The 17806-nt window shown below is 53.9% G+C and overlaps 1 protein-coding gene across 2 annotated transcripts in view; it reads left to right on the top strand.

Annotated features, from left to right (window-relative positions):
• Nucleotides 1-2432: 2432 nt before the first annotated feature.
• Nucleotides 2433-17806, top strand: part of AKNA (AT-hook transcription factor) — a 42525-nt gene continuing 27151 nt past the window's right edge. For both annotated transcript variants that reach the window (XM_057549323.1, XM_057549324.1), the window contains exons 1-4: nucleotides 2433-2571; nucleotides 7590-7976; nucleotides 11036-12102; nucleotides 13824-13898. In XM_057549323.1, the coding sequence (XP_057405306.1) occupies nucleotides 7703-7976; nucleotides 11036-12102; nucleotides 13824-13898 (1416 nt within the window). In that variant the 5' untranslated portion in view covers nucleotides 2433-2571; nucleotides 7590-7702. The remainder of the gene's footprint in view (nucleotides 2572-7589; nucleotides 7977-11035; nucleotides 12103-13823; nucleotides 13899-17806) is intronic.

Genomic DNA, 17806 nt, shown 5'->3' with positions numbered 1-17806 from the left:
GTGCAGGGTGAGGAATGGATTGGAGGGACCTAAGAGCTTTCCAGGAGAGGCCGTTGCAGAAGGCCACGTGGGGATGCAGAGATGGGATGGATTCTGGTGAGATTGAGGAAATAAAATCAATAGGAGTTGATGATGGATTGGTTTTGGGATGTAAGGGAGAGGGGAGTATCCAGGATGATGGTCGGTTCTGGCTTGTGCACTTGAGTGAAAGATGGGCCAAGCTGCATGGGGAAGGGTGGGTTTGAGGGTAGCAGTATAATGAATGAGCTCAATTTGGTTAAGTATTGATAGAATTTGGCCGTGGGTGGAGATGGTGTGCCGGCAGGGGGCACCACACAAGCCAAGGCAGGGAGGAGGGTTGGTAAGAAGTGGGTGTCAAGGAGATGGAACAGCGTGCACAGGAGGCTGTTTCCCTTCGGGTTTGGCAGCTGCCGCTAAGTTGGGTTCGGGGTTATCCAGGGGCCATGGGGCGTGCCTGGCATCAGCAGCCACCTGGCGTTGATGGCAGTGCTGCCTGGGTTAATGGCCAGGGAGGGAGGGTGAGTGAGTGACGGGGTGTCAGGAGAGCCCGCCCCTCACACAATGGCCCACATGGTCACCAGAACTGGCAGGGAGGGGCCTCATTAGGGTCTGGCTCTGTTGCACGTCTGGCTGGGCTGCGGGTAGAGTCCCACCACCCAGATGAGGGTAAAAGGCAGGGAAGGGGATGGGGGATAACTGGGATGAGGGCCGCCGGTTCTAGCTTTGCCAGATACTCACAAACTGACCTTGGGAGTATTCATTCATTCATTCATTCATTAGTTCGTGTTCCAGACCCCCGGCTCTGCACTTTGTGTTACCTCATTGGGTCTTGGCAGCAGTGCTGTGGGGTGGCTACTCTTCTTATCCCTGTTATAGAAATGAAGAAACTGAGGCTTGGAGAGGTGAAGCCTCAGACGTCGCAGAGTTAGCAAGAGGTGGGGCTGGGATTTGAACCCAGGTCTGCATTGACTGTAAAATGCATTTTTCTCTGCTACACGGGTGGTTCCCAAACCTGGCTGCTCACCAGAATTACCTGGAGGGCTTTTTGGACAGTACAGAGGCCAAATTTTCTCCTTTTTCTTTTTGTTTCCTGAATCAGAATTCCTGGATCCTGGGCGGGGCCAGAGTCGGGAGCCACAATGTGCAGGGATGGGACACGGAGGCCACCCCTCCGCCCTGCTCCTGCCTCTCCGTCTTGGCTCGCTCTGCTCGGGGCACACACACTTGCCGTTCTCAGGGAAAGCCCCACTGGTTCCCACCTTGCCCTTTGCACTTGCCCTTCCAGAATACTCTGCCTTCAGCCCTTCTTGTGGCTTGTTCCTGCCCATCTCTTCCTTCTGGTGCCTTGTTTGAATGCCACCTTCTCACAGAGATCTTCCTGGCCATCCCCAAACTCTTTGCCCCAACCCGTTACTCTCTGACCCACAGATTGTCTACCAGGGCCACACATCCCAGTCACCTGGGACACTTTAAAATCGCTGATGGGGACTTCCCTTGTGGTCCAGTGGTTAAGACTCCGTGCTCCCAATGCAGGGGGCATGGATTCGATCCCTGGTCGGGGAACTAAGATCCCTCATGCTGTATGGCGGGGCCGAAAGAAAAAAAAAATCGCTGATGCCCAAAGACTGAGTCTATGAGTCTGGGTGAACCTAGGCATCAGTATTACCAAAAGCAGCCCATCTCACCCACTCTGTTTCTCTCCATGTTTGTTTATTGTCTGTGTCTCCACTAGAGTGGAGCCAGGGCTTGGCCTGTCTTGTGCCCTGCCATTGAAATTCAGTTCAATCAGCCAATTCCCCACGTCCATGCTGCCTGGAAAATCCCACTCTAATTACAGGCCCAGTTTGGGGCGAGGACAGTGGGTGGGATGGCAGGAATCATTGCAGCCTTCCTGAGGTGTTTAGTCGCATATTGGCAGACAGGACAGAGAGTCAGAGCTGGAAGGGTGCCAAGCAAGCATCCAGTCTGGGCTCCCATTGTACAGACGGGCACTGCCCTAGTGAGAGAGGGATCCTCGATCAAGTTCATGCCCTGGATGGTGGGGGCTACGGAGAAGACCCTCAAAGGGTTGAGGCTGCTGGAGACCTCCTTCCAGGCTCAGCATGCTGTGTGACCTTGGCCAAGCCTCTGACCTTCTCTGGGCTTTATTGTCCCCGGTCTGTACTTTGGCTGAGATGGTCCCAAGTTCTGACACTGGAAGCTTCTATGAGTCCTCTCCTGAGCGGTGCTGACCTGCAGAGGGCCTGCAAGGGGTTAAGCTCCTTCTGCTGCCTCTCACTCTGCACGCAGACAAACCCCCTCCTTCTGACAAACACTTGTAGGAAATCAGGCTGGGCGCTTCCTGCCGAGGCGAGGCGGCCTCAGCCGCAGCAGGGGCGGGGAGAGGTGGGGAGCGATGCTAGTCTGTGAGCAGCGACTGGGGCTGGCAGAGCGGCCTGGAGGCGGGCCAGGGCGCCATGGAGGCAGGGGGCTCCCCAGGTTTGGAACAAAGACGCCACATGCAGGTCCCCTGAGCCTGGGCCAGCAGGATGGTGGCGGAGCCCGAGAGAGGTGAGGGAGCCGAGGAGGGCGGGGGTTGGGGGAGCGGCCTTCCCCCTGGACGGGCCAGTCACAGGCTCTCTGGGACAGTCCGGGCGGCTGGACCAGCCCAGCCAGGAAGTTGCAGCTGTGGCAGCTGTATTCTCTCTGGCTTAGGGGAGCCCGGCACCCAGGGCAAGGGTGGATTTTGGGGGGGATTTCCTCAAGCCTCAGCATGCTGGATCCCAGCCAAAGCTCTGATTCTGATCTCTGTGAACTTGGGCAAGTGCTGGTCCCTCTCTGTGCCCGGGATGTCCTCATCTGCACGTGGCGAGTTAGCCCCAGGGGCTGCTAAGGGGCTTCAGACATGATGCACGGGTGAAGAGCAGCCAGGAGGCAGCAGGGGGTCCCCACTAAAGAGTGGCCCCTTCTGCCGAGTAAGGACAAGGAGAGGAGCCAGGGGTGGGCCGGCAGACCCAGCCCGGCCCTTCAGGCTGGCGGGACAAGAGTCCGCAGCAGCAAGCGGCATCTTTCCTCTTTCTCCTCGGCCTCTGCGGCCGCCGGAGAGAGCTGGGGGCAGGGTACGTCCAGAGGGGGAAGTGGCTGTGCTACACGGCTGGCGGGAACTGGTTTCTACACGGCTGGCGGGAACCCCTTGAGAACAGTAGGTCTGTGCCCTGCCAGCTGCTCAGGGAGGGCTGCCGAGTATGGGGCTCTGAGCTCAAAAGCCCAGCCTTTCTGGAGGGGCCCAGCCACTTGGTAAGGGGGTCTTCCTTCCCCTTCCTCTCGCCGCCCCACCAAGTCTGATGGACTTGGTTTCGGAGTCACAAGCCCTGGATTTCAATCCCTGGCCACACTTCCGGGCTGCGAGGTCTTGTGAAAGGCGGCCACCTCTCCGCGGCTCAGTTTCCACATCTGGGAGATGTCAGGGACTGGGTGGGAGCAAGGGGGGTGGTGCCTAGGAGAGCTCTGCTGGAGAGTGAGGGGCTTGGGAGGGCATGAGGAAGCAGAGGTGGGCTGCGCTGCTGAAGTTGGCAGAGGAGAACCTGGGGATTGAGCCATAAAGGGAAAGGTCTCCACTTTGGGACCTGGGGGCAGAGAAGCCCACTGGGGGTGGCTGAACCACTCGGGAAGGGGACAAAGAGACCACAAGGGTCTCGCAGACCCTCGAGAGAGCCAGCGGCAGAGGTGGTGTGGATGGAGGGAGGAGACGTACAAAAGGACGGGGAGTGGGTGGTGCCTCCTTGGGGGGCTAGTTTCTCCAGGGCTGGCAGGGCCCCTGAGCCCTGGAGAAAGCAGTCCCATGGGGACAGCCCAGCCCTTGAGGGGGCTTAGTGCTCACGGGGCTCTCCTGGGCTCAGCCTCCCAACCCCACTGGGCCTTCACCCAACCCCACTGCCCCTCGGGAGCGGCCCTGTGCCCTCGAGAAGGCTGTCTAGAACCACCCTGTCTTTGGCCGCTATTCAGGCACCCCTGCCATAGCTCTCTGTCTAGTTCTGTTCATATTTCAGACCTCTGTGCCTTTGCCTGTGCTTTTCCCTCTGCCTGGAATGCCCTTCCTCATTCTTCTCCCCCAAATCCTCTTTGTCTCTCAGGCCCAGCTCAATGCTTCCTTCGACAGTAATCCTTCTGTACCACCCCCCATCTGAAATTTTGGAACGCTTTTACTCAGGTCTTTATTCCTCAAGTCTTGTGTGGTGCTTGGCACACAGTAGGAGATCATAGGTTTTCTTAATTTGCACCCACTGGGTGCTCAATATATATCTTTGTTACTCTGAAGTGGGACCTCAGGGAGGAGGAGGGCGTTAACTGTTTGGAGTCTGTGGTCCTCAGAAGCCAACAAGTCAACCAGGAACCTCAAAGTTCACTTAGCCCCTTCCCCTACCTCCCAGCCCACCCTAACAGGGCGCCGCTCCCCATGGTTGCGAGAGCAGGTGGCATTTTCTCCATCTTACAGTGAGGAAAACCTAAGCCCAGCAGTTCACGGTGGAGCAGCACCAGGGCTAGAAGCTGGTCTCCAGACACCCTGCCTGCTTCTCTTTCACAGCAGCCCAGTGAGCAGGCGTCCTCATCCCAGCGTGAGGTCAGCGCGTGCTTGGCACTCGTGTGTGTTTGTTGACTGACTGGCTGACCGACTGGTCCTGGACTCCATGGCACCCCGGGCAGTGGCGTGCGCAAAATGCAGAGCTTTTGCTCATGAGAGGCTCACAAGTTTGGGGGCCTGGGGAACATGTGCAAAACTCCAGCCAGTGACCGCAGCTGCCTCCAACCAGTGGCTTTCCCTGGTCACAGTGAGATTTCTGCAATGACTGAGTCATCCCAGGAGACAGGATGTTCCTCTTTGTGCACCCGAGGCCTCTGTGATTGGACGGGCTGCTCTGTGGCACGGCTAGAAAAAAGCCCTTTAGAAGTCAAAAAAACCCACACGCCTCCCCCAGCCACTTCCTTGGCGGAGGTTTCAGAAAGAGAAAAGCAAAGGCTTTTAGCACCTTCCACACCTGCCATCGTGGCAGGGTCCGGAAGGCCTAGTCAAGGTCAAAGGGTGGGCCTTCCCTGGGGCGCTGGTTTAAAATGCGGACTCCTGGGCCCCGTCCCTTCAGGTTGACCTTAGGGATCTGCATTCTTAGAGGATTCTTAAGAGCACTCAAGCTGGCAGGGATTTCCAAGAGGGGTACAGGCGCCCCGAGAGGGTGTGGAAAGCAAGCATTAGAACTTCCTTTTAAAATATTTATTTTCTATTAGATCTTTTTAAAAATTCAATTTTAGATATATTTTTTCCAACACGTAATATATTCGTGTGAGAATGCATGCAGGTGATGTTATAAGAAATACATGTTAGGTATATGAGCAAATATATTTTTAATGATGAGTTGTGTGATTAAAAAAAAACAAAAAACACTGGAGACCACTCACTGGGCCAAAATCGACAGTTCCAAATCTTGCTGTCACTAACCAGCTGGGTGATCTTGGTCAAGTAACTATTCCATGCTAAGTTTTAGTTTTCTCATTTGAAGAATAGTTTTCCTATGACCTACTTACCTGTTTGGGGTGAGGGCAGATCGAGAACAGGCAGTAAAGCTTCCAGCCTGGGTGGCACAGAGAGGGCCCAGCATCCGTGGCGGGGGTCATGCGGAGGCTTACAGGGTGATCTGGGGGAAATTCAGGGAGGAGGGAGGAAGATTGTGTCGGGGGAAGAGGGTGAGGCCCCTGAGACCAGAGTGGGGACAATGTTAGTCCCCGTTCCTACCCCAGCCCTTGAGAAGGTGGCAGCCAATCCCTGGGGGGCTCTCTATCCAGAAATAGTTGCCTGCTGACTTTTCCCAACGGTATGAACCAAGGCTCTGACCAAGACCCAGTCGCACACGAGGCTGCAGGGACAAACACAGGGCGTGTCTGTCCTGGGAGGCCTGGAGTTATTCTCATTGTCTCCACGGCTGCAAGGTAACCTCTCATGCCAGCCTTGTCCCGACCCATGTGCGGCTTCAGCCAAGGACCCTCTGCTCTCTGGGCCTCAGTTTTCCTGCCCGTAGAGTGGGTGCTTTGCATGAGCTCCTTGGGTGGGACCATGCCGCTGCTCTGTCAGCCTTGTGTTTCCAGGGCTCAGAGGAAGCACTTGGGGGTGTTGGCCATAGCGGGAGGGGAGAGGAGATGGGAGGGAGAGAAGGGAGAGAGGGAAAGGAGGAGAGGACAGAAGGCAGGCAGGGAGGAGCCCTTCTGCAGCCATCCTTCCCGTGCCACAGGTCCCTGTGCAACCAGGCTCTCCCTCTGGTTCATTCTCCCCAGGCAGCCAGAGAGAAACTTCTAACTGCACCTCGACCTGCTCTCCCGTGGTCTGCATGCCCACACTCTCTGCAATCAGAGCCCCAGCTCCTGCCCCCACTAGCACAGCCATCGGGAAACCACTTACATGTCGCCCCCTCCTGCCTCCAGGCCTTGGTACTTGATGGAACCCCTGCCTGAAAATTTTTTTTTAATTGAGATGAAATTCACATAACATAAAATTTAACCATTTTAAAATGAACAATTCAGTGACATTTAGTATACTTATAAAGTTGTGCAAGCACCACCTCTATCTAGTTCCAAAACATTTTCATCACCCCAAAAGGACGCCTGTGCCCATTCAAGCAGTCACTCCCCTCTCCCCACTCCCCCAGCTAAAGCACTAGTCAGCTTTCTCTCTCTATGGATTTACTTATTGTGGATATTCCGTACAGATAGAATCATACAGTATGTGACCTTTTGTGTCTGGCTTCTTTCACTTAGCATCACGTTTTTGAGATTCATCCTTGTAGCACGTGTCAGTGCTTCACTCCTTTTAGTGGCTGGATGATATTCCACTGTGTGGATAGACCACAACTTGTTTGTCCATCCATCCACTGATAGACATCTGGGTCGTTTCCACCTTTTGGCGATTGCAAATAGTGCTGCTAGGGAAGTGCGTGTACACGTATTCGTTTGAGTACCTGTTTTCAATTATTTTGGATACTGGAATGCTCTTTTCACCGGTCCCCCACTCACGATCTGAAATCTTACCCAAGAGCAGGTCAGGAAGGTTCCCAGAGGGCGTGGCCTCTAAATGGGACCTATCCTGACTTCCTGGGCCTGCGCTGGACCCCCAGGGCCCCTCCCCGTGCTTTCCCATCGCTCTCACTTTGATCTCTAGTTGCCGGTTGTTTGTCTGCTTCCTCCTGGGCCCTCAGTTCTCATGTGAGCAGGGCCTGTGTCCTGGCGCCCACGTGTGGAGCCTGGCACGTGGTAACAGGCACTAGCACACATGGGACACCTGCTGTGTGCCGGCCACTGGCCTCCTCATCCCATATCTCAGGTAATTTTATAAAACTCTTGAGAGAGAGAGGAATTATTACCCCAGTTTTACTGATGAAGAAATCCAAGGTGGAGTGATTTGGCCAAGGTCATGCAGCTTCAAAGGGGTGGAGCCAGGAGCTGAACCAGGGCTTCTGACTCCAGAGTTCCTGCTGGTAATTTCTGCTTCTGAAGAAAGGAGGGGGTTCAAGGATTAATGCCTCTCCATTTGATTGTGTCCCCGACAGGCCACAGGCAGGATGGCTGGTGCTGAGAGGAGCCGGCGGGAACTCTGGTGCCCATAGGGGCAGCTCCATCTCCTGAAGATGAAGGGGCCCAGGTGAAACTCAGGCCAGGCCCAATGGCCAGCTCCGGGACGGAGGTCCACTGGGCCGAGTCAGGCCTGGGAAAAGGGCCCCGGCAGAGGCGCTGGGCCTGGGCTGAAAAGGGAAAGGATGCTGATGGGAGTGGTGCATGCAGCTTGGTAGAAGAGGCACCCTTTCCCAGTGCCACCAGCCCTGAGCTCCTGGAGGACTTCCGCCTGGCCCAGCAGTGCCTACAGCCACTGGAGTGGGGCCCGGACTCACAGCCTGATGGGCGCCCAGATCCTGAATCAGGAGAGTCTGCAGAAGAGGGTGAGACCGACTCCCCTGCAATCCCACAGTGGTGTCCCCCAAACATTCGCCCCTTCTGGCAGGAGGCAGGAATAGAGAGAGTTTCAAAAATTTTTTAAGTTAAAATCTACGAAGCCTACAATTTAAATTTTTTTTAAGATTTAAATTATGTAAACAATACTGTTCATTGCAGAAAAATCAGAAAATATAAGCCAAAGGAAAAAAAAACTAAAAATTACTTATTATCCAGATAGCTGCTCTCTTTCATATGTGTGTGTGTGTGTGTGTGTGTGTGTGTGTGTGTGTGTATATATATATATATATATATATATATATATATATATATATATATAAATGTAGTATGAATATGGAACAGTATTCTACAAACTTTATTGTAACTTGCTTTTTTGTAACTTAATAGACATGAACGCTTTCCCAGCTTATCAAATATTCTTCCACAAGTCATTTCTAATGTCTGCTTAGGAATTCCCTGGTGTGGATATTCTGTAATTTGTTGGGCCAGTCCTCTTACTGCTGGGCATTTAGGTAGTTTCTCAGTTTTTGCTATTATAAATAATGCAGAGATATGTCACTAGTATATCTTTGCACACTTAATTTGATAATAACCTTGATATTTTAAATTGCTTGGTCCAGAGGCTCTGCCCATTTCTACGATTTTTTTAAATCCCAATTAGCAACGAGAATGATGGCTTCCCTTGTTTTCTAAAATAACTGTTTTCTTTGCATCAAGAACAACTGAGACTAAATTCCTAGCTTGGCTCAACAAGTCCCTTCTCCTCTCTGAATCTTGGTTTCCCCACCTGTGAAATGGGAGTAATAACACCTTTGAGCTTGATTACATAGTGATTATTGCATTTGAATATGAATGAAACACGCTGTTTTAGGATTCTGGAATCAGGCAGGCCCCCGTAGATGTCAGAGAAGCTGTCAGGCTGATAGTAGATTGTGCAGTGACCCCAAGTTCCTCATGCCAGGTCTGTTTAAAGTGGGGTTTGCCCACAGCTACCCACTCAGGAGCCTTTTCCGAGCTCTCCTTAGGGAATGGTGACGGGGATGCACTGGGATGAAAGGGCAGAGGCGTCTCTTCCTGAGGTCACATGGTAACCCCCTGCTGTAATGTAACAGCTGCTGCCATGTCCTGTGCCCTTACTGTGTGCCAGGCAAAGGGCTGGGCAGGGCGCAAGCCATATCGCCACCTTTCCTCACCACCTTCTTCCAGGTAGGAGAGACTAGCCTCCAGGTAGAGTAAAGGTTGCCACAGAGGTCAGCTACTTGTTCAGGGTGCCCTATGAGGCATCAGAAGAGCCAGGATTGAAGCCAGGTCTGCCCGGTTCCAAAGCCCGATCTCTTCATCCCACTGCATGACCCCCATCAGCAGAGACTAACTTGCCTGCATAGCTGGGACCTTGCTTCTAAGTCCAGGACTGCTCTGAACCACTGCATGATCTTTGGCAAGTTACTTAACCTCTCTGGGCTTCAAGTACGCTGCTGTAAACAAGAGAGACTTGCTGAAGGAGATTTTAAGGAGATGAAAGATGTAGAGGTGCCAAGGGTAGGGGAAAGAGCATGGGGAAGCAAAGAGTGATATAAGGATTATGACAAAGGTGCATCTGGCCAGAGCAGAGAGTCTGTGCTTGGTGGTACTCAGACTGTATCTCATGAAACTTTGGATCTGTGCCAGAGGCTGACACAGGATCTAGGACAGAGGAGGTGCTCCATAAGCGCTGACTGCACGGATGATGCACAGGTGGATGGATGCATGGGTAGGTGGATAGGCAGGTAGGTGGATGGATAGATGGATGGATAAGTGATAGATGGATGGATAAGTGATAGCTGGATGGATAGGTAGGTGAGTGGGTGATGGATGGGTGAGTGGATGGATGGATGATTGAAAGGATGGATGGTTGGATCAATGGGTGAGTGGGTGTTGGATGGGTGAGTGGGTGGATGGGTGAGTGGGATGGATGAATGGATATTTCTTGAGCACTTACTATCTAATATTTATAACAACTATCCATTTTCTGGGAGCTTTGCATGCCTTATTGTCCTCCTTCCTTCTTTCTTTTCAGTCAACAAATACTGAGCACCTCCTCTGCAAATACAATAATAAATAAAAACAGAGAGCATCCTTGCCCACATGAAGCCTACGGTGTAGTGGGGGAGGAAAATATTAATGAAAGAATCACATAAATAAATGGAAAACTGCAGCTGTAATAAATATTTCAAAGTAGAGGTATTCAGTCATATGAAAGCCTATAAAAGAGAGCTTTTGACCTAAGTTAGAGAGATCAGAGAAGACTTCCTTGATGTGGTCAAGGTTGAGTTAATGTACGAAGGACAAATAGGAGTTAACTAGACAAAGGGAGGGAGAGAGGACCCTAGCAGAGGGATCAGCATGTACAAAGGCCCTGTGGTAGGAGAGGATGTGGCATGGCTAGAGCAGGGAGAGACTGAGGGGAACCATGGAAAGAGATGGAGCAGGAGAGCTAATGGGGGGTGGAGACAGGGACCTTAGGACCATATTAAAGGTTCAGCTCTCTCCTGGGAACAACAGGAAGACAGTGAAGAGTTTTCATGTGGAGAATAAGAGTGAGGATTGAGATGATTAGGTGGCTGCTGCAGTGGTCCAGGCAAGAGAGGATGTAGACTTGGGAAAACCTGCTGGTTCTGGACTCTAGAGCAGCAGGTGAGTTTGAGAGCACCATAGGAGGTAATCGGGACAGGACCAGGTGACAGATTGGATTGTCTGGGATAGGGGGAGGGAGATGGCAAAGATGCCTCCCAGGTTTCTGGCTTGTGCAGTTGGGTGGGATGATGTTTCCATTTGCTGAGACAGGAAACGCTAGGGGGACAACCAGGTTTGAGGATTGAGTTTGGAGGACCTTTGAGACAACTAGAGGAGATGTTCGAAAAGTATTCGGCTCTATGGGGGGATCGCTGGGCTTCTTGCCGTCACCATGTGATGAGGAAATGAAAGCCCAGAGGGGTGAGATGGCCTAGGTAATGTGACACAGCAAGTCCAGACCTGGCCTATACTAAGCAATGACCTGTCTTTCCAGAGTTTGAAGCAGAGGATGTGGACAGCCCAGAGAGTTCCAACTTGCCACTCAGCTGGCCCCCCCAGCAGGATCCTCAACTGGACATGACTGAAGAGGAGGCAGATGAGGCCGTGGGAGGCCCTGAGGTCCAGGAAGCTGGAGAGAGCTCCCCAAGGTTGGGGTATGAAACTGATCTCAGCTCGGGGGGCAATGGGGACACCAGCCCCATGGCCCTGGGCTGGGGTCAGCCCACAGGCTGGGTGGCTTCTGACGAACAAGCCAGTGGAGACAAACTTCCAGAACATTCTGAGGTCAACCCAACTGTTGACTTCAGCTCTTCCAGGTCATGGAGCAGTGGAACTGTGAGCCTCAACCCCCCCAGTGGCAGCCTGGATTCTACCTGGGAGGGAGAGACTGATGGCCCCCCACCCGCTGCCCTGGCAGAAACTTCACCCCAGAGCTCCAGTCACCACCTCCTAAACCCAAACGATAGAACTGGAGGAAGCGTTACTCTGGCAACGGCCACGGAATTCCAGGAGTCCTCAGCCCCTCCAGCCCAGAGCGTCCAGTGTCCTGCAGATAGATGGAGGAGAGAAACCACCAGCCTCTCGTGCTCTCAGCCCGGGGACCAATCCTGGAAGCGGACACGGATATCACCCAAGCCGCTCCCTTCCCGATTCACCGGCTCCATCAGCCCCCTGAAGCCTCCACCTAGGCCAGCTCGACAGGACAGGCCGCCGCCCAGGCCGGGAGCCACTCTGGCTGGTCACTCATCTTCTGATGCCCCCAAGTATGGCCAGGGGCGGCTGAACTACCCCCTCCCTGATTTCTCCAAGGTGGGACCCCGGGTGAAGTTCCCCAAAGATGAGAGTTACCGCCCTCCCAAAGCCAAGAACCACAGCAGGCTGCCTGAGGGCCCTGCCAGGCCACTGATCTTCAAGTCACCTGCCGAGATTGTGCGGGAGTTGCTGTCAAGCAGCGGACAAGTCTGCCCAGGAGAGGACCCCCCTCCTACTCACCCCACCACCAGGGTACCCCGAGAATTTCAGACGCCTGAACAAGCCACCAAGCTGGTCCATCAGCTCCAGGTAAGCCCAACTTATTTCTACACCAAGGCACCTGTTGGTCTGGGTTGGAGGCTGGTCGGGGTGGGGGGCCTTGGGGCTCGGTCAGGGGTCCCCTGCAATGGGGACAGTCCCAAGCCCTTGGCTCAAAAAAGCAGTGATTGCACTCATGCTGCAAGGGTAGGCCGTGTTTGTTTGTTTTTAACTCCTGCTATGAAAAACTCAAAACATATACAAGAGAGAAAATAGTGTAATGAACCCCCATGGACCCATCGTCCAGCCCCTGGCAACCTTTTTCATCTATGGCCTCACCTGTTCCTCCTCTCACCCTACTGGAGTATTCTGAAGCAAATTTCAGGCTTCAAATCATTTACCCCCAAATATTTTAGTGTGTATGTCTAAAGGTAAGGAATCTCTCTTAAAGATAACCATACTCTCAGCACACCTAAAACTTAACACCAATTCCTTAATATCAACCAACATCCAGTCAGCGTTCACGTCTCCCACTCTGTCTCATAAATGGCTTGTTTATTCTGGTTTGTTTGAATCAGGATCCAAACACGGCTCAGATATTGTATGCGGTCGTTGTGCCTTTTCAGGTCTCTGCGCACCGCCTCCCCACCCTGCCTTTCTGTTGGCATTCTTGGTCAGATCTCTTTCTTCCTTGTAATTTATTTGTTAAGGAAACCGGTTTCTGTCCTGTAGAGTCTCCCACACTCTGCGGTTTGCTGATACACTCTCTGATATTTCTTCGTGTGTCCCGTTGTCTTCTCTGTGTCCTGTGTTTGGCCCAGTTAGACGCAGAGGCGTTTTCGAGTTGTTGTCGTCTGTTTATTTCCCCCCAGATCATGAGCTCTGTGCCGGTAGGGATTTTTTTTGGCAAGAGCCCATCATAGGTGGTGCCTTCAGGAGGTGTAAACGGCCTGCTGGTCTCTCATTTGTGGTGTTAAGGACCCCTGACGGTCGTCGTTGCCTTGATCCAGGCTTTCATTGGGGGTGACAGAGTGGTAGTGTCCTAATGCTAGCATTCCTTCTGCATTTATTTGCGGGAAATCTTCTATAAAGTGAAACTTGCCCTCATCAACTATTTGGTTACCAAGGCCTTGTTCACGTGGGAAAGACAGGAGAAACGCTTGATTCTGCCCTTCTAATTACCAGTGTTCAGAACAATGCGTCAGTTCCCTGGCCTCCTTCAAAGGCGACCAGTGACACTTGTTCTTGCTTTTCCCCTGTAATGACTTGTTTTAAGAAGCTCTTCAGTTTTGTTTATGGCAAATAGTGACTCTGAGTAAAGGCAACTGTGATTTTCAAGTCTTCTGCTTTTCTACTACCGGACCCTTAGATGATTCAATCAGCCATTAAAAAATACTTATTAAACACATATTACTTAATTCCTGGGAACAGAGCAGTGGGGAAGACAGATGAGGGCAGGGAATTCGGACAAATAAGCAAGTTGCTATGGTTATTCATCGAGGCGAACCAGCCCAAAGGCCCTCATCCCTGACTCACTGTCAGGGGTGTAGAAGGGATGGTGGAGGAGTTGTCCTGCCACCTCCAACTCCCTAGAATTTGGCCGTGGGGGTCTGTATTGCACGTGAGCCTGAAGGGTTCTGCTGAACTACCACTACAGAGCTCTTTCACTCCGAGGCACCCAGAGGCCCCCTTTGGGGGATGGGTCCCCTGCGAGGGGTCTCACAGTGAGGGGCCTGGTGCGTGACCTCATTGCCCACCCCCGTCTCCTGCAGGAGGACTACCACAAGCTCCTCACCAAGTACGCTGAGGCCGAGAACACCATCGACCAGCTGCGCCTCGGAGCCAAGGTACTGGGCCCGGTGGGGTGGAGGGGGGCGCTCGGGAGACCCTGGGGATAGGGGAACCCGGTCCTTCCTTGTTCTACCACAAGGTCACTCTGTGACCTGGGGCAGTGACCTTGCCCTCTCCAGACTCAAATCTCCTTTACTGTTGATGAACTTTGAGTCCTTGAATGCTGGAATCCAGGGTGCCCAGGAATTTTCACCAGAAGCTCTCTCCTTCTAGATGAGCTCTGGAGTGAGACCACCTGGGCACAACTCCTGGTTCCATTACTGACTAGCTGTGTGACCTTAAGGAAGTTACTTGGGCTCTCAAGCCCCAAGGGAGTAGCACAGAATTTCTGCTCAACCCCTGAGGCTGATACTTGCTAGATCACACCTTTGCCTTTCTCCTCCCCCATTTTCTCACCCACAGCTTCTCTCCTCACTGAATGTCTAGTGTGGGACAGGGGGAGGGGGGGCGGGGAAATCCACCACCCCCATCCTGCCCAGCCTCCACCCCGTCTAGGGGAAGCTGTGAATTCTGCATTTGGGACCTTCCCCTTTTCTGAGGTGAGGCAGGAAGTGGGACTCTCACAGCCCCTCCTGGTTTCCTGCTTACCTCTCCCCGCCTCTTGCCTGATGGAGGAGGGGTGGGAGCTGGGGTGCAGAGATGCAGACCCTCCCTCTCACTTGCCTCCTCACTCACGACCCCCCCACACCCGGGCTGTCCCCGTCACGCTCCGAGACCCCTCCCCCTGCCAGGCCGCTGCTCTCCACCATCTAGCGACGCTTCTTTTGTGAAATGTCGCCGAGGCAGCCACGAAGAGGAAACGAAGGGGCCCTGTTCTAGGAGCAGGACTTCTGTGTCCCCATACCCACCTCCTGACACAGGCAGGTCCTTTCCATCCTGGCCTCCTTGGGCACAACTGTAAAAGGGGGTTAATCGGGCCTCCTAGGAGCCAACGGGCTCCCCTTCCTCCCCCCACCCCATGTCTTAAGGCTTCTTCCACCTCTCTGAGCCAGTTTCAGGGGCCGAAGGGATGGGGGTAGTAGAGGGCTTGGTGAGGCATCCTCTCCGGGGAAACCACATTTTCATGGCCGCAGGCTCCTAGAAGGTCAGAGGAGAAAGGAACTGGTCATGGGGTCCAAATCCTCAGCTCCCCTATCTCACAGATTGGAGAATCAGGACCCCAGGAGGGGCATAGGTTGCCAAAGGTCAAGGTCAGGGTCAGAGGCTGGGAATATCTCCTCCCTCCCTCCTTTCCTTCCTTCCCCCTTTACTTATTTAAAGGAATGAGTTCGTGTATGGAAAGTATGTACCTGGCACCTGGCAAGTACTTCTTAAGAGTTAGGGAATCTTATGATGATTAATAGTATTAATATGAAGGTGTTCACTGGGTGCCCATGTGTGCCAGGCAGGGGGACACCGTGGGGACACAGCTGTGTGCGTCTCCTGGACACTCCCCTGTCCCAGTGGGGGCTCACCACATGCACCTACACCGGCCTGGCTGGTTCCCCAGACCCCTGCGTGTGTGAGGGGGCAGAGGAGGAAAGGCTGGAGAGGCCAGGAATGGTTCAGCACTAGCTCACCTGGTCTTGCTTTCTGGAAAAATGACTCCTTGGCCTGAGGGTTCTCCTCAAGAGAAGGGTGAGCACAGGTAAGCTGGACTCTTCTGGAAGCAGGACGATCCTCTCTGCGCCCTGGGACGCAGTACAGGCAGGGCTGAGGAGGACGTGGGGCCTGAGTGGGGAGGGGCCTTGCTGGGCTCCACAGAGCCTGAGGGAGCCAAGATTCCAGCCGGGCTTCTCACTGTGTCCGGAGCTCTGCAGACTCTACCCCCGAAGGTTCGGGAACCCCCAGAGCAGCTTCCCTCTCAGAGCCGGTGCCAGGGAGCCCAGTTCACAGAGGCGGAAGTGGTACTGCTCCCCCAGGCTGAGCTGGCTGATGCCACCACCCCGGGGGCCCGCTGCACTCTGCTCAGAGCCGCCAGGGGGAGGGCTGGACCCCAGGCTGGGGATGTGGCCCTCAACACCCGGGCCAGGCCTGGCTCTAGGGCAGCAGCAGTGGGTGGGGACCAGGGGAAGGAGACTGGCATTTGCTGAGCAGTAAAAAGGTGCCAGGCCCCAGGCTGAGTACACCGCCAGAGTCATCTCATTTGATCCTCTTCACAGGAGGAAACTGAGCCTCAGCCAGGTGGAGTGGTTTGCTCAACATCCCACGGCTTGTAAGGGATTAAACTATGTTTGCCTGGTTCCAGAGTGGGCACTATTTTCCCCGTGCCTGGGTGTGCCCAGCTCGGGCCCTGGCAATGGGTATGTGGCAGAGGCATGACAAGGCAGAATGCTGATGTTACAGTGATAATATCAATAGTAATACATGTTTACAGACCACTGTCCTCAGTCATTTACCATGGGGGAAACTGAGGCACAGAGGTTAAGGAATTTGCCCAAGATCACTCAACAAGTAGGTGCCAGAGCTGGGCTTTGAGCCCAATAGCCCACAGCCCACTTTTTCTTTTTTTTGTTTTTTTTAGGTTTAACAGAGCCAGACTAAATGATTGTGAGCTCTGCCACTGGGGAGGCTGACCAGGGAGTTCCAGGGCCGGGCCGGGGGGCACTACTGGATCCCGTCTGGGGTGCGGGCAGGGAGCCAGGGCTGGTCAGGAGTCACTGCCCGGTGACTAGCTTAGGGCCAGAGTTGATGGGGGTGTCCTGCATTCGCAGCTGTGTTGCCACCTCCCTCCAGCTGCTCTCCCCCACCTCAGCTGTAGGGGGATCTGGAGGGGCTGAGACCGGAAATTACCCCAGAAAGAATCAGGGGGGATGACATAAAACTGCCTTTCCTAAAGTGTGTGTTCCGATGGCCACCTGGTGGAGGTGAGGGTGGGAGTGGAAGGGGGGAGGGGGAGGGAAGCGTAAGGATGGGGTTGGGGGAGGGAGGAGAGGCTCGAGGGAGGTTTGTGTGTTTGGAGGAGTTGCGGAAGCATTTCCTAGTCTCTCCACTCCCCGCCCCATTCATAAAAGTCCATTAGCATTTTAAAGGCTGTGAGGAACCCATCTGTGCTGAGATTAGTCAGTTATTTAACCCAGTGTTTCCCGCACTCGTCCACCCTTCCCTGCTTAACGCCCCTGAGGGAGCCAATCCAGCCTCAGGGAGCACCGTGGGACACCCTGCTTTAAACGGGGGACCCTGGGGGTGGGTCCTGCCTGTGTCCAGAGACGGGTCCAGGAGGGACAAGCCTGAGCAGCTCGGCAAAGCCACATTCACCCCGGCTCCCCGCTTCCCGGGGCCTCTGGTCCCTCTGTGCAAACAGAGGTGCTGAGAGCAGTTTGTTCCTGTCGCTCCCCCAGGTTGGGCCTTTGGTGGGCCCGGGCTGAGGCTGGCCGATGGGTGGGGTGGGGCAGGGGGGAACGCAGGAGGACCGGGCCTCCCCCAGATTTGGGTCACCTTGGGAGGAGAGGGGTGCTGGTGGGCAAGTCCCCACAGGCGGGCCTGAGCAGATGGCCAAGGGGATTATTAAAATCCAGCTTTGTTCTCATCAGAGGCTGGGCCTGAAAGAGGGGGGAGGCAGCAGGGTGGCCCAGCCACGGCTGAGCCATTGTCCCTCACTTTGGAGTAGATTTTTCTGCCACGACCAGGACGTGAAGAGCAGCTTAAGCAGGGAGAGGCTGCCTCTGTGGGCCTGGGAGCCCACCCTGAACTGCCCACTCCTGACCTTAGGGTAGCAGAGGGCAGTAAGATAAGCTGCCTGACGTCATGAGGACCAGGGGACCCTAGGAGAGTAGCTTTTTTAGGGACCTGCCTCCGTGTGATGGCCACATACATGACAATGGTGATGATGATGGTGATGGTGATGGTGGTGATGATGGTGATAGTGATGATGATGGTGATGGTAATAGTTATAATATCGATGGTGATGAATGTGAGGGTGGTG

The sequence above is a fragment of the Balaenoptera acutorostrata genome, chromosome 6 (genome assembly GCF_949987535.1).
Source record: "Balaenoptera acutorostrata chromosome 6, mBalAcu1.1, whole genome shotgun sequence".
In the NCBI taxonomy this organism is placed as follows: Eukaryota; Metazoa; Chordata; class Mammalia; order Artiodactyla; family Balaenopteridae; genus Balaenoptera; species Balaenoptera acutorostrata.
The sequence above is the reverse complement of the archived record's forward strand: the minus strand, read 5'-3'. Positions and strand labels throughout refer to the sequence as shown.